Genomic DNA, 16,139 nt, shown 5'->3' with positions numbered 1-16,139 from the left:
GCGTGCCCAAGATCCCAGGAGGAGAATGGAGGAGAAGGGATTGCAGCATGTCCATCCCTCCAGGGGAGTGATTTCTCAGTTTCTGTCCTCTGTCTCTCTGGTGAGCACACACACCCTATAACAAAAACCTCTCTAAAAAACAAAAAACAAAACAAAACAAAAAAACAGTGAGAAAGCAAGTCACCAGGTCCGGGACTCAAACTGCAGTCAGCCATGGGGGAATCCAGTGCCTTTACCTACCACACTACCTGCTGGACCCATCTCTAGTTTATTTATGAAAATAAATTGCGCTTTAGACCAGCACTGTTCAAAATAACCTTCTACAACAATCAAAGTGTTCTTTGTTTGTGTTGTGCAGTAAAGTACATGGCTCCTAAGAATATGAAATATAACCAATGCAAACCAGGACCTGAATTTTTTAAAATTTGCTAAAGAATGCCTGTGCTTGCTAAAGAGAAACAGAGAGGGAGAGAGAGAGAAGAGGGAAAGTAAGAAAGCAACCCCCACTGGGCATGGTCATGCTACAATGCCTCCTCCATTCATCCTTTCAGGATTCTGGGCACCTACATACATGTGCCTATTGTGTTTTTCAAGTCACTGGGTTCAGGATTTGAACCACTCAGTCGGACATGTGAGATCCAGTGGCCTCTACCACCATACCACCAGCTGGCCATGAATTTTTAATTGTATTTAATCTGAATTAATTTAAATAGCCACATGTGCCTACTTGCTACCACAACGAACAGAGCAACTTTAGACTTTTTTTTTTTAAGAATTATTTAATTTTATTTATTCTCTCATTTATTTTAATTTGAGCAGAGAAAGACACACAGAGAGAGACAGGGAAAGCGAGAAAGCAAGCAACCACGTCCAGGACTCGTACTATGGTCAGCCGTGTGGGAGTGTCCAGCACCTCAACCACCACACTACCTGCTAGCCCATAGACTGTTTTTAAAATAGCATCTTGTATATTACAAATGGAAGAATGATCTGAATCCTAGCCCCATGGAGTTATGTGTTGAATAAGTCACTTTATCTCTCTGAACCTGTTTTCCAGCCAATAAAGGTGTTCCCCTATAAAGATCTCTTAAGTTCCTTCTCCATCTAAAAATATATACAACCAAATAGCAAATAATAAAAATAACAAAATTTATCTACGACTCTTGTAATAATGAGTTGTCTGGAACCAGCAGTTAGTGTAATGGCTATGTTGCTGAACTCCCATGTAGTTGACCACGGTTCGAGTCCTGGACCTGGTGGCTTAAATTCACACTGGGCACGTGTGCGTGTGTGCCCAAGACCCCAAGAGGAGAATGGAGGAGAAAGGATTGCGGCGTAGCCATCTCCCCTGGGTGGGTGATTTCTCACTTTCTGTCTCTCTGTCTCTCTCTGTCTTTCTGGTGAGCACACACACCTTATAGCAAAAAAAAAAAAAAAAAGCTCTAAAAATATATAAATAATGAGTTGTTCTAAGATTTATATGCGTTTTAAACTGTTTAGGGACCAGCAGGTGGGATAGCAGTTACATTGCTGAACTCCACATGGACAAATGCAGTTTGAATATTGACCCAGGGGCTTGAAACTCACACAAGGTATATGTGTTTGCATGCCTAAGATCCTGGAAGGAGAATGGAGGAGAAGGGACTGTGGCGTGACCATCTTCCCTGGGGGGTTATTTCTCGCTTTCCCTGTCACTGTATGTATCTTTCTCTAGAGAGTGCACATACCCTAAGACAAAAACCTCTTTAAAAAAAGGGACCAGCAGATGGTGTGGTGGTTAGGGGCACTGGACTCCCACATGGCCAACTGCAGTTCAAGTCCTGGACTTAGCAGTTTGTTCTCTCTCTCTCTCTCTCTCTCTCTCTCTCTCACTCTGTCCCTCTCTGGTTAGAGAGATATAAATAAATAAACAAACAAACAAACAAATAAATAAAAGTTAAAAATAAATTCCTTCAAGAAAAACCTCTTTTAAAAAACTGTTTAAATGCTAAGATTTAAACACTGCTTAGAAACATAACTTTTAAAAATTTATTTAATTTCCTTTGTTATTATTTTTTACTTTGACCAAAAAGAGAGAGAAAGGGAAAGCAAGAAAGCAGGCCTCCAGGTCCAGGACTTGAACCGTGGTCAGCCATGTGTGAATCCAGCACCTTTAACCACCATGCCACCTGCCAGCCCCATAACTTTTTTTTGTTTTAACTCTAACCAATTGGTATACAAATCTCTAAAGGGCACTACATACTCCTGTCCCATTTTATGCTGAACTTAAGTTACACCTTTTTCTGGAATAACCGTGGTTCACTATTTGTCTTTTACGGTTTCTAGTTTGACCAAGAACATATATCAACCAGTGTATGCCGATGCCCTTAGAGCTTATGGTAGGATGGTTTTCTCCTTTTACAAACCACCCTGGCCCTACTTAAGAGTCCTTTCTTTTCCCAGTTTTTGTGCTCTCTCTTTTGTAGCCGGTTACTGTTTTCATTTTAATCTGCTATGAAATCAGAAAATGGATCAACAAACTTATCAGAGAACTGAATAGAAAAAGAAAATAAGTTTACTTGAACAGTCTCCTACAAATAACATCTTTGTTACTTATATTTTGACCGCCACCGCCGGTGGAGGCCTTTTACACTTACTGCCTTGTTCTTGGCCGTGTTTCAAGTGGCTGAGTTCCAGACAGAGGAGGTGCTAGTAAATACGTCTGAAAACACTAAGCCAATCGAGGGTCTCCCCTCCAACACCACAAAAGTTTACTGCTCCTCAAAAATACTCTAACCAATTGTTAAAGGCCAAAAATCAGTGGGTAGTTTGGGAAAACCTGAACAATCCTCTCTTTTCCCAGTATCCACACCCATCTGTGTCTAAAAATACTACACAGAACTTCATTTTCCCGCATTTAGCTGGAAGCACCTAAGAAACCAAAATGCCCATCAGAAACCCTTCTACAACCAGGTGAAGCACTGGAGAGCACCTCCATTCCCGAACACCTGCGCCCTGCAAGAGCACAAGGAATAGGTGAGGCAGCAAATGGCCTACAGGACCACAGTAAGAATCAGAAAGCCTGCAGCCTTGAACGAAGGAAGGAAAGAAAAGAAGGGAAGAGAGGAGAGAGGAGGCAGGAAAAAGGAGGGAAAGGAAAAGGAGGAGAGATGCCGTAAACATCTCAAATCTGAAAAAAATAATAAAAGAGATAATAAAATATTTATAATTTGTCTTAAAAATACTTGAAATATTAATCACATTTATTCCTTCATGATTTAGAAAGGTCACATCTAAAAAGTTAGTTATTTATCTGAATTTTGCTTTAAACAAACTGTAAGTAGATTAATTATATTTTTAAATCTTAAAAGAAATTATCTATTAAACAGTATCTCTTAATAAAAATTAAGCTTTCGGGACCAGCAGCTGGTGTCATGGCTATGTGGCTGGACTCCCACTTAGTCGACCGCACTTCAAGTCCCGGACCCAGTGGCTTAAATTCACGCCAGGTATGCGTGTGTGTGTGTGCCAGGCGTGTGTGTGTGTGTGTGTGTGTGTGTGTGTGTTCAAGATCCCGAGAGGAGAATGGAGAAGGGACTGTGGTGTGGCCATCCCCCCGGGGGGTGATTTCTCGCTTTCTGTCTCTCTGTCTCTCTCTGTCTTTCTGGTGAGCGCACACGCCCTATAGCAAAAACTTCTCAAAAAAAAAAAAATAATAATAATAAAATTAAGCTTTCACCAGAGACTTGCTCTGTACAGCCTCATGTCTTCCTATCAGTAGGAAATGTAATGTCTCTTTATTTAGGCTATGAGTGCTACAAGGGAACAAGAATTCTCAATCTTCCCACAGCCTCCACCTCTACTTTAAAAAAAAAAAAAAAATTTTAATTTATTATTATTTTAATTTGCCACAGGGCATTTGTGATCACCAGACGGAGAAAGAGAGAGACAGCGGGGAAAGTGAGAAAGCAAGGCACTATGCCCAGGATTTGAACCACGGTCAGCCATGTGGGAGTCCAACACCTTAACAACCATGCCCACCAGCTGGCCTCTCCACCTCCACTTTTTTCATTTTTTAAGAGATTTTTGCTACAGGGCATGCACGTGCACTTGCCAGAGAGACAGAGAGAGAAAGAGAGGCAAAAACTGAGAAATCAGCCCCTGGGGGGATGGGCACACCACAATCCCTCGTCCATTCTCCTCCCAGGATTCTGGGTGCACCCACGCACCTGGCATGAGTTTCAAGCCACCAGGTCCAGGACTCGAATCACAGTCAACTACGTGGAAATCCAGCAACATAATCATTACATTACCTGGTGGTCCCTTAACCTCCACTTTGAATGAAATATACTACATATACAAAAGGACTACAAAATTCATGGAAAAACAGAATTAAAGCACAACTTCATTCTGGTACAAAAAAGTTAAAATCCATGTATAGTTTTTTTCATATTTTTTCTATGACTTTCTAAAGACCCCTGTACATAAAGTTCTTTGTATATATTAATTCCTTTCCTCTGAAGAATAGCTGCAATCGGGAGAAATAGTAGGTCATTAGGAAAGTCATGATGGGTTTTTCTATGTTTTTTTTTTTTTTTGGAGAGATTTTCACTGTAGGGCGCATGCGCTCTCCAGACAGACAGAGAGACACAGAGACAGAAAGCGAGAAATCACCCCCCAGGGGGGATGGTGACGCCGCAATCCCTTCTCCTCCATTCGCCTCTCGGGATCTTGGGCACGCACGCACACGCGCCCGGCGTGAGTTTTAAGCCACCGGGACACGAACCGCGGTCGACTACGTGGGAGTCCAGCGACATAGCCATTACGCTAACTGCTGGTTCCCGGGTTTTTCTATGTTTTTATGACCCAGTAAGAAGACTTAAATCAGGGGATGAAAGGTGGTATGGGTTGATACTGGACTCCCAAATGGCTAACCATGGTTCAAGTACTGGACCTGGTGGCTTGCTTTCTCATTTTCACTCTCTGTCTCTGGTCAAATTAAAAAATACTATAATAATATAAAATAAAATAATCTTAAAAAAAAAAAAAAGACTCAAATTATAACTAATTACATTTGCTTTTTGGAGTAGCCAGTGGTATGGTGGCTTAGGCAACTGGATCCTATATAGCCAACCTGTGCAGTTTGAAACCCAGACCCAGCAGCTTGAAAAACACACTGGGAGGGCCAGCAGGTGGCATGGTAGTTAAGACAGCTGGACTTCCACATGGCTGACTGAGGTTCACATCCCGGACTTGACAGCTTGCTTTCTCACTTTCCTTCTCTCTCTGTATCTATCTGGTCAACTTCCAAAAAACAAACAAACAAAAACACATACATATATACATACATAAAATTAAATTTAATAATTTTTTGGGGGGGAGGGAGAGGTTTTTGCCATAGGGTGCATATGCTCACCAGAAAGACAGACAGAAAGCGAGAAATTACCCCCCGGGGGGATGGCCACGCTGCAATCCCTTCTCCTCCTTTCTCCTCTCAGGATCTTGGGCGGGCACGCAAGCACATGCGCCTGGTGTGAGTTTAAGCCACCAGGTCCAGGACATGAACCACAGTCGACTACATGGGAGTCCAGCGACATAGCCATTATGCTAACTGCTGGTCCCAAATTTAAAAATTCTTAAAGAAAAAAAAAAAAAAAATCACTGAGGAGACCAGCAGATGACATAATGGTTACATCACTGAGCTGCCACATAGTCAACTGTGGTTCAAGTCCTGGACCTGGCAGCTTAAAACTCAACACCAGGTACGTGTATATGCGTTCCCAAAATCCCAAGAGAAGAACGGAAGGAGAAGGAGTTGCAGTGTGGCCATGGGGTGATTTCTCCCTTTCTGTCTTTCTGTCTCTCCAAGCAAGCATACATGCCTAATAGCAAAAAGCTCTCTTGAAAAAAGGACTGGCAGGTGGCATGGTGGTTAAGGGTGCTGGATTCCCACATGGCCAACCACGATATGAGTCCCAAACCGGGCAACTTGCTTTCTCACTCTCTTGTCAAATTAAAATAAATAATTTAAAATAAAATAATTCTTAAAAAAAAAGAAAGAAAGAAAGAAAAATAATAAAAAGCACACTGGGTGTGTGTTCATGTGGCCCAAAATCCCAAGAGGAGAACGAAGAAGAGATTACAGTGTGGCCATCCCCCTTGGGGAGGTGATTTCTCACTTTCCCTCTTTCTCTGCCTCTCTCTGGCATGCACACATACCCTATATCAAACTTAGGGAAAAAAACTGCTTTTTACCTCCCTCAAATTTCTTTCTAAATCTCAAGTCTCTGAAGCGTTTCTGGCACTTAGCTTCTAAAAACAAGACTTCTTTTAAACATCCAAATGACCCCATCATAAATGACAACTCATTCTGGTCTCGTGACCCCCACACTGACTTAATGTTGAATGAACGATCACTGAGATTTTTGCTCTATATTTGGCCAGATCGTTTTTTGGTTAACATTTCTCAGTACTCACTGGAATAACAAACCCAAACACCTGTGATTAATTGAAGGTCATTTTTAAATTATTTAAAACCACTTAAGATGAATTCTTGGAAGAGAAAATAAAAAGGCCAAATGCAAAAGAATGCAAGTCCATTATTTTATAAAATGAAAGCTCAGGGAAAATATTCAAGTTGTATGCTAATATAAGTGGACAGTTTGACTCTCTCTATGAAAACTTAAGATACTGAAAATTCTGTGCTTCATTATCACAAGCTCCTAACCAACTAAGCTGCCAAACAAGTCCTACTTTCCCACACTAGTTACAACTTTTTAAGAATTATTTTATTTAACTTTATTTATTGATTGCTTGCTTGATTTTTATTTGACCAGAGAGGGACAGAGTGGAAGAGAAAGGGAAAGTGAGAAACCAAGTGACCAGGTCCAGGACTCGAACCACAGTCGGCCACATGGGAGTCCATCGCCCTTAACCACCATGTCACCTCCTAGCCCCCAGTTTCATATTTAAAATGATATCAGAAAAATGTATTAATGACCAGTGATAATATTTATCTAACATAAACATCATTAGTAGAGCAAATAAGAATACTAACAATTTCTTGGTTTTTTTGGAGAGTTTTTTTGCTATAGGGCATGTGTGCTCACCAGAAAGACAGAGAGAGACAGAAAGTGAGGAATCACTCCCCACAGGGGATGGCCATGCCGCAATCCCTTCTCCTCCATTTTCCTCTCGGGATCTCGGGCATGCACGCACACGTGCCCGGTGTGAGTTTAAGCCTCCAAGTCTGGGATTCGAATCATGGTCAACTACATGGGAGTCTAGCGACATAGCTATTATTGTCATAGAATACTAACAATTTCTAATCTAAGTAAGAAAATGTTATTTTTTTAAAGTTTGTTTTTGTTTTTATTTTGCTTTCATTTTAGAAAGCTAATACAAAAGTATAAGCAAGAGGGGCCGGTAGGTGGAGTTGTGGCTAAGGGTGCTGGACTCCCACATGGCCGACCACGGTTTGAGTTACGGATGTGATGGCTTGCTTTCTCGCTTTCTCTCTCTCACATACACACTTTGTCCCTCTCTGGTGAAATTTTAATTAATTAATTAATTAATTAATTAAAGTTCAATTTAAACATTTTTTTTAAAAAGTATAAACAAGAGTTAATTAGGAGAAAAGGGGCCAGCAGGTGGTGCGGTGGTTAAGGGCACCGGTCTCCCACATGGCCAACCATAGTTCGAGTCCCAGACCTAGTGGCTTGCTTTCTTGCTTTCCCTCGCTCTCTATGGCTCTATCCCTCTCTGGTCAAATTAAAATAAAAATAAAGCTAAATAAAATAATTTTTTAAAAAAGAGTTAATTAGGAGAAAGAAATTCAAGTTTCCTTGAGTCCTACAATACGTCAAGGATTAGTTACTTAATATACATTATCTTATTAAATCCTCAAAACAATCCTATGAGGTTTTGTTTTTGCTATAGGGCACATATGCTCACTAGATAAAGAAGAACATTCTCCTCTGGCCTAGAAAGTGTTACTTTTGGGACCATCCCCTGGAATGATAGCTACATCACAATCCCATCTCCTCTCTTCTCCTCTTGGGATCTTGGGCACGCACACACATGCACCCAGTGTGAGTTTAAGCCACCGGGTCTGGGACTTGAACCACGGTCAACTACATGGGAGTCCAGCAACATAGCCATTACGCCAACTGCTGGTTCCATTAATAAAAATTTTTATTTATGAAAATAATCCATAATTTAAAATTAGGAGAAAATAATTTAATGTCTTAGGAGTTGGGCCAGCAGATGACATGGAGGTTAAGGCAGCTGGATCCCACATGGCCGACTGCATAGTTCAAGTCCCAGGGCCAGTGGCTTGAAAATCACGCTGGGCACATGTACATGAATGTCCAAATTCTGAGAAGAGAAAGGCCATCCCCCATGGGGAGTGATTTCTTACTTTCCCTGCCTCTCTGTCTCTGGTAAACACAGGCGCCCTATAGCAAACTTAAAAAAGTAATAATAAATTAAACAATTAAATTCCCAGGAGCTAGAGATTTGTTCCAGTCAATGGACAATCCCCATGGGCCTCCTCTGTGCCAATCACAGGTCACAAAGCATGATATGGGTGGTGGTTTACACAAGTATATATGCACATGTAAAACAATTTCATGAAGTCAGGCCTAAAATTAATGCTCTTTACATACTTCACTACATTTATGTTTACCTCACCAAAAAAGAAAATGGAGTTCATCAGAGAGCACAGGTAGCAAGTACTTCAGAATGAACGATGTACACACAGACATACGGCAGGAAGCAGCTTGGTATGAGGATTTAATCTGATACTGAGGGAGATGAGGCCAAAGAAGGAAGCTGGAGCCACATGATGCAGGCCTTGCGTGTTTTGGTGGCAACAGAGAAACATGAAGGTGTCCCTAGAGGCTACAGTGACGTGACCACATCTGGGTTAAACGACCCGGGCAGCTCTGCAAGGGCTATCCCTAACTGCCGAGCCTATATTCAGAACTTCATTTTAGAAAGCTACTACCAGAGCATAAGCAAGAGATAATCAGGGGAAAGAAACTTGAGTGTTCCTGAGTGCCTACAGGGTGCCACGGATTAGATACTTCCATGCGTTATTCTGTTAAACCCTTAATCCTATGAGGTCGGTATCGTCTCAGTTTTATAAATGCGGAAACTGAGACGGAGAGATATCTGTGAAGTGCTTCCACCATACCAAGCCACCGAGGGCAAAATGGATATGAAAGCTATGTGGGAGGCAAATCAACAGGTGTCTATGATTATTTGGATATAGTGCATACTGTACTGTGTGGGGAGCAATGGGAAGCAGACAGATCCATGCACACCCAGCAATAAGAAAGGACTCAGATTTCTACATAACACACTTTTTACAGTACAGTACCTAGTCTTATACCTAAATAATTAATTTTCAGTGCACATAAAGTATATGTTCACCTGAATTTCTTCTTTCATCAAATATGAGAGGCCCACCTCCTCTTCTCCCTCATAGCCTTCAGGTGGACCAGCCTCATCTTCTTCTTCATCTTCGTCATCTTCATCTCCGTCTTTAAAAATATTTTAGAAGATGAGAAAATGTCTGGGTAAAAGTTTCTTGCTAGTATGTTGATCTTTGTACCTTGCTCAATCACTTCAAAGTCTTAAGTCAATATGTAGAAAGTATCTGAGTGATTTTTTTCAGATTTGCTTTATAACATTCATATTTACTACTTGAGATGTATGATTTATAAATATTGATATGTACCAACTCATAAAGTTTCATCAAGACATTACATGTGAGCCAGCTGTAATGTACTGGTGTGGTGGTTAAGGCAACAAGATCCCATAGGGCCAACTATGAGGTTCAAGTCCTAGACCCAGTGACTTAAAAAACACTGGTCAGGGCCTGGCAGGTAGCACGGAGGTTGAGATGTTGGATTCCCACATGACCAGCTGAGGATCAATTCCCAGACCTGGCAGCTTGCTTTCTCACTTTCCCTCTCTCTCTCTCTGCTGAATGCATATGCTCTATAGCAAATTAAAAAATATTAAGGGGCCAGCAGGTGGTATGGTGGTTAAGGTGCTGGACACTCCCACATGGCTGACTATGGTTCAAATCCCAGACCTGTGCTTTCTCACTTTCCCTCTCTCTCTGTGTCTCTCTCTGGTCAAATTAAAACAAGTAAATGAGGGACTGGCAGTTGGAGTAATGGCTATGTCACTAGACTCTTGCAGTTCGAGTCCTACCTGGTGGCTTAAACTCACGCCAGGCACATGTGCATGCATATGTGCCCAAGCTCCCAAGAAGAGAATGGAGAAGGGATTGCAGCATGGCAATCCCTGGAGGGTGGGGGGGTTCCTCACTTTTTGTCTCTCTTTCTAGCGAGCATATGTGCCCTATAGCAAAAACCTCCACCCCCCCCAAAAAAAAAGAATTAAAAAATAAATAAATAATTCTTTAAAAAAATAATAAAATCAAGTAATTTTTTTGTTTGTTTGTTTGTTTCAGGTCTACCTGGGATCCAAGCCACCATGTTCCGTGTGGCTCCAGCACTACAGAGTACCACTTCACCACCTGCGCAACGATGCTGGGCCACCCATCAAATTTCTTTTTACACTAAAAAACTTTTTACCCAATAACAAGCAGTTACTAGCAATATTTCATCGGGACCAGCAGTTGACGTAATGGCTATGTCGTTGGACTCCCATGTGGTCAACCACAGTTCGAGTCCCAGACCCGGTAGCTTAAACTCAAGTCGGGCGCGTGTGCGTGCATGCCCAAGATCCCAATAGAAGAATGAAGAAGAAGGGATTGCGGTGTGGGCACTCCCCCTGGGGAGTGATTTCTCACTTTCTGTTTCTCTGTCTCTCTCTGTCTTTCTGGTGAGTGCATGCGCCCTATAGCAAAAACGTCTCAAAACAAAACAATATTCCATCATCTGATCCATCAGTCATCCATTCATCTAAAAATTCATATTTGCTATCTAAATCTATGGTATTTTCATTACCTTAAAAATAAACCCCTACAGCTATTAGAAGTCACGTCCCCATTCTCTTCTACCCAAGCTGTTGGCAATCACTAAGCTATTAATACTTTCTATCTCAACAGATTTGCCTACTTTGGATTTTTCATATAAATTCAATCAAGCAATACATAGTTTTTTTTGTGTCATTTCTTTTACTTAGCAGAACTTTTTCAAGTTTACTCATGTAGTATGCATGCGTCAGTACTTCATTTTTACAATGGAATAATACTGTATTACATGGTTAGGTCACATTTTTAATCTATTCATCAGTTGATGAACACTTAGGCTGTTTCTAACATTTTGGCTACTATGAATAATGCTATTATGAATAGCACTTTTGTTCAATTTTTTCTTCATTTTTTAGGTTTTTGCGATAGGGTGCATATTCTCACTGGAGAGAGACAGACAGAGAAAGAGAAAGGGAAGGTGAGAAATCAACCCTCACAGAGACAGCCACACCACAATCCCTTCTTCACCCTCCTCTGAGGATTTTGGGCATGTATGCACACATGCCTGGCATGAGTTTTAAGCTGCCAGATCCAGGCTAGTGATGTGGGAGCCTAGCCTCTTAACTACCATGCCTTCTGCTAGCCCCTGAGAGGTTCTTTTTTCTTTTTAAGAATGATTTTATTTGCCAGGCATGGTGGCGCCTACCCTATGGCAAGAATTATTTTATTTAATTTTATTCATCAATAATAATGATGAATAAAATTAAATAAAGTAATTTAATTTTATTGAACTTGAACCAACTACATGGTTCAAGTCCTGGGACCAGTGGCATGAGAAACATGTCAGAGTGTGTGCACAAGTGTACAGGATCCCAACAGAAGAATGGAGGAGAAGGGACTGAGGTATGGCCATCACCCCTGGGGATGGTTTCTCACTTTCCCTCTCTGTCTCGGGCTAGCACCCTACAGCAAAAGTCTAAAAAATAATAATAATCAATAAATAGTAATAACCAGGCAGGACCAGCAGTTAGCGTAATGGCTATGTCTCTGGAATCCCATGTAGTCAACTGCGGGTCGAGTCCCCAACCCAGTGGCTTAAACTCACAACAGGCACGTGTGTGTGTATGCCCAAGATCCCAAGAGAAAAATGGAGGAGAAGGGATTGTGGCATAGCCATCCCCCCGGGGGGTGATTTCTCGCTTTCTGTTTCTATGTCTCTCTCTGTCTTTCTGGCGAGCACACGCACCCTATAGCAAAAAACTCTCAAAAAAAAAGAAAGAAAGAAAGAAAATAAATAATAACCGGTAAATTCTTTGAAACTATCAGAAATCTGAAAGAAGAAATATAGACTAAAATTTTCAAATTTTTGTCTTCTCTTAAAAAACAACAAAAAAATTTGTCTTCATATCTTCTTGTGCTTTTTTTCCCACACTTAAATCTCTAGGCCCAATCTAATTTACATAGCTAGAGTAGAAACTATAATTATGACACATTTATGAGTATTATATTAAAAATGATTACCCTCATCATCCTCCTCTTCAGAGTCTGGTGCTTCATTATCTTCCTGATCAAATCCATCTAAGTAGGTGATTTGCTGCAGCAGTTCAAAAATACTTTCTCTATAATCTTCCAGGTTTGTGATCTCACAGTTAAACAAGTCCAGACTTTTCAAATTTTTAAGATTTTGCTGGAAAAGTAAAATTAAAGTTTACATTCAAGATTTAAAATATCACCTCATGTCTTTTTAATTCATGCTCCAGAAAATATGTATTTGAAATTAAGAGAATAACTTTGGGATTTTTAGAATTCTGTAATGAAGGGTCATTGTATCAGTACAGCCAGTTCGGTTAATTAGTCCCTGGCATGTGAACCCCACCCAGGCAGGAACTTTGTTTCGTTAACTGTTATAAGGCCAGGGTCTTAGCACCTAACTTAAAGCAGGCATGCCTCATGTTTTTGTTAACTGAGTCAGTGCATAAATAGGCAATAACAATACTATGGTCAATTTAAATTCACAAACTTATTGTCAACATTTCAACTTCATCTCAGTCTTTTTTAAAAATCAGAGCAACAATTTTCAGAGTTTTGCTTCATCTTCTTTCCCTCACACTAGAAAATGAAGGGACAAATAATAAAGTTACTCAAAAAATAATTAAGAAAGAAGAAAAAGGAATTAAGAGTTCAGAAAATGCTGAATAGTTAAGTCCTGAAGTTGAGAAAGTAAGTTCTGAATGATTTTAAAATTCATATGGATATTGTACTGTGAAGGAAAAGGAAACAGTAACTGTCTAGACCACAACCTATAAGAAATTCAAAAGTCAGGAGTTAAGTAGAGGGGACCAGCAGGTGGCGTGGTGGTTAAGACGCTGGACACTCCCACATGGCCAACCAGGGTTCAAGTCCCGAATCTGGTGGCTTGCTTTCTCACTTCCTCTCTCTCTCACTCTCACCCTCTGTCTCTCTCTAGTCAAAATAAAAAATAAAATGAATGAATAAATAAAAATAAAATAATTATTTTTAAAAAAAGAGTTAAGTAGAAATTAATAATATAAACAACAAATCTCAGAAAATTGACCCAAAAAAGGCTAGTCCAGAGATAAAACCTTTCCACTTACCAGAGCTTCTACTGTACTGAGATCTTTGATTTTGTTTCCACTTAGATTGAGGTAGGTAAGATTCGGACATTTCTCTGCTAGGACTTCCAAGCCTCCAGAAATTATATTGTCACTAAGTTCTAACTATATATTCAACATTGGAAGAAAAGAAAGAATAATGAAATCTTAAGACAGATCAAAGAGTTTAAAAGTATAACAATTGAAGAAAAAAATATTTTTCATTCTCTATGGCTTCAGGGGACAAATTAATTTCTAAATTCTCATCTACACATTCTAAATAATATATGAGAACCCCCTTATAATGGGTTCCTAGCCCAGTTTTGGCTCCTGTTTTGTTACATTTAGATGTTATGATTCCGAGAAAAACATTTGGTAGATGTGAAATCCAAATTTGTATCATAAAATGATTACACTAATAACATTAAATTTCTTAAAGTAATTAAAAGAGCTGACTCCAAAATCCTATATAACCCTTTATCTTATCTCTAAAAACTTAAAAACTTCTAATTAGCAGGCAGATCAGTCATTTCACTCGACCAAAAACTCCAAAAACTTGACACAATAGCCCTTGGCATTGAAATCATGATGTTTCCATAATGCCAACTTACCTTCCGAAGTTTATTTAAGCTGGGAAGCCTGGCCAGTGAACTTAGCTCCACATTAGCCATACTCAGAAACTCTAGTTCTTTAAAAGTGTCATTCAGGCCTTCAATTTCCCCATTGACACACAGACAATTATCAAGGACTAACTCTGTCACCTGTAAGAGGGAACACAATCATTCTTTAGTTTGCAATCTGTTTGGCAATAGACTTAGGTCTTGACACTCTACAAATAGGAATATTAAAACGACCAGTCCCCTTACACAAATCCTTTTCATGCTACCCCAGAAGTGATAGACAGTCTAAAGGTCATCACTATGTATAAGTAATATTTTAAACTTAAACTTGGCCTAAGAAGTTAAATGTCTGCTTTAAATGACTGAAGAATTAATCTAAAAAAAAAAAAAAAAAAAAAAACAACTTAGCAAAATGTCCCAGGGTGAAACCTGTTTCTGATTCTGATGAGAAAAGGATCCTCAGTATCAAGACCCATATTTATGCAGTGAGGGGACACCTGGGCTAGCAGGAAAAGATTTAAATGAGCTGCCCGCAAACTTAGGGAGAAGAAATTGTTTTATCATCTTTTCAATTTAAACGCCCTTATTTTTGGTTAATAAATGCCACATAACAAAAAAATCAAGTTACCCTTCAGGAAGAAATGCGAGAAAACGTCTGAAACAGTCTAGCTTTTGGATGTTACTTGTTCTAACATCCAGGCCAAACACTATCACTCAGAACAAGACATCCTTGACAAACTGTTATTTCTCCCTGCCACTCTGCTGGCATTTTTGTGGACTTTTTCCTATCCATGCAGGAAAAAGGGACTGGATTCCCTGATTCCCTGATTCCCTGATAGGTAGGGTCGTAGAAAGGAAACTTCCTGGCAAGAATCCAAATGGATTTAATGTTAAGGGGAGGCAGGAGATCCTGGTTCTCCATCCTCAATGCTAAAATAGGTTTGAGGACTACAAACCAGCAACAAGAGTGTCGCCTCTCTACTGGAATACGACTTTGCCATAATGATTTCTGTGAGCTGAGAAGGCATGTGATCACCCTTTCAGGGAGGAGACCAAGGCCCATAGGGCAAGACGGACCTGCCTAGGGTCACACAGTTCCCATCCGCTCTGCCTGACTCTAAGTCAAGACTCCCGGCGTTGGGGGAGCGATGAGAGGGCTGCTGGATTTGGTGTCAGAAAACCAGTTCTTCCACTTGAGTAAATCACTTCACTGCTCCGAGACTCCCTTTGCTAATTTAGATTCCAGAACAATACAATCTACCTTACAACTTTGTCTGAAGGAGGAAAGTAAATAACAAACGGGGAAAGTGCTTTGCTGTCTGTACAAATACAAGGGACCGTTATTACACCACAGCCGAGCAAGGGGCGGCTGCAACCCCCCCAAAACTGGCAAGGAAGTGACTGAGATCGGTCGGTAAAAGAACGGGGGAAAGGGCAGCCCAAGACATAAAAAACAGCATTCCAAGTGTGTGCTTCTAAGAGACAGCTTTTCAAGTTTGGGTCTGTTTGTTTTCGTGCTTAAGTCTGTAAGAACAAGCTCTAGGAAACTTCTCTCTGGGATGACCCTGATAGCAGCGACAGTTTCCTGCCTTCCACTCGCACCGCCTCCCGGTCAATTTCAGTGAAACAGAGACTTTAAAAAAAAAAAAAAAAAACAGTGCAAAAATATCTTGAGGTCCCATTCCGCACTTCAAACGCAAAAGCCCAGGCGGATCCTATTCATCCTCTATACTGGTAAGCACAGGCGTCACCCCAGCTAAAAAACAAGTGTGTGTGTGACATACATGTGTGACATACAGAGACACAGATACACTGCATACCCCTTCTGTTCCCGCCCGAGGGCTTATACCAGGGCTCTCAAACCAGACGCTCGCGTCGCTCTCCCTGCGACCAGAAGCCGCTCCGACCGCCGGGAAAGCCCACATGGGCGGGGCGGGGACTCCCCGCGGAAGAAAGGGGTCGGCTCGGCGCGGCCCC

General features: G+C 40.8%; 1 protein-coding gene across 1 annotated transcript in view; it reads right to left on the bottom strand.

Moving 5' to 3' along the window:
- The window catches only part of ANP32E (acidic nuclear phosphoprotein 32 family member E), a 38,179-nt gene that overhangs the window by 20,755 nt on the left and 1,285 nt on the right, over positions 1-16,139 (bottom strand). The window contains exons 2-5 of the mRNA XM_027768285.1: positions 14,154-14,303; positions 13,546-13,668; positions 12,452-12,617; positions 9,415-9,524 (exon numbers count right to left, since the gene is read on the bottom strand). Of these exons, the coding sequence (XP_027624086.1) occupies positions 9,415-9,524; positions 12,452-12,617; positions 13,546-13,668; positions 14,154-14,303 (549 nt within the window). The remainder of the gene's footprint in view (positions 1-9,414; positions 9,525-12,451; positions 12,618-13,545; positions 13,669-14,153; positions 14,304-16,139) is intronic.

The sequence above is a fragment of the Tupaia chinensis genome, unplaced genomic scaffold (assembly GCF_000334495.1).
Source record: "Tupaia chinensis unplaced genomic scaffold, TupChi_1.0 Scaffold145814_1, whole genome shotgun sequence".
NCBI classification, from domain to species: Eukaryota; Metazoa; Chordata; class Mammalia; order Scandentia; family Tupaiidae; genus Tupaia; species Tupaia belangeri.
The sequence above is the reverse complement of the archived record's forward strand: the minus strand, read 5'-3'. Positions and strand labels throughout refer to the sequence as shown.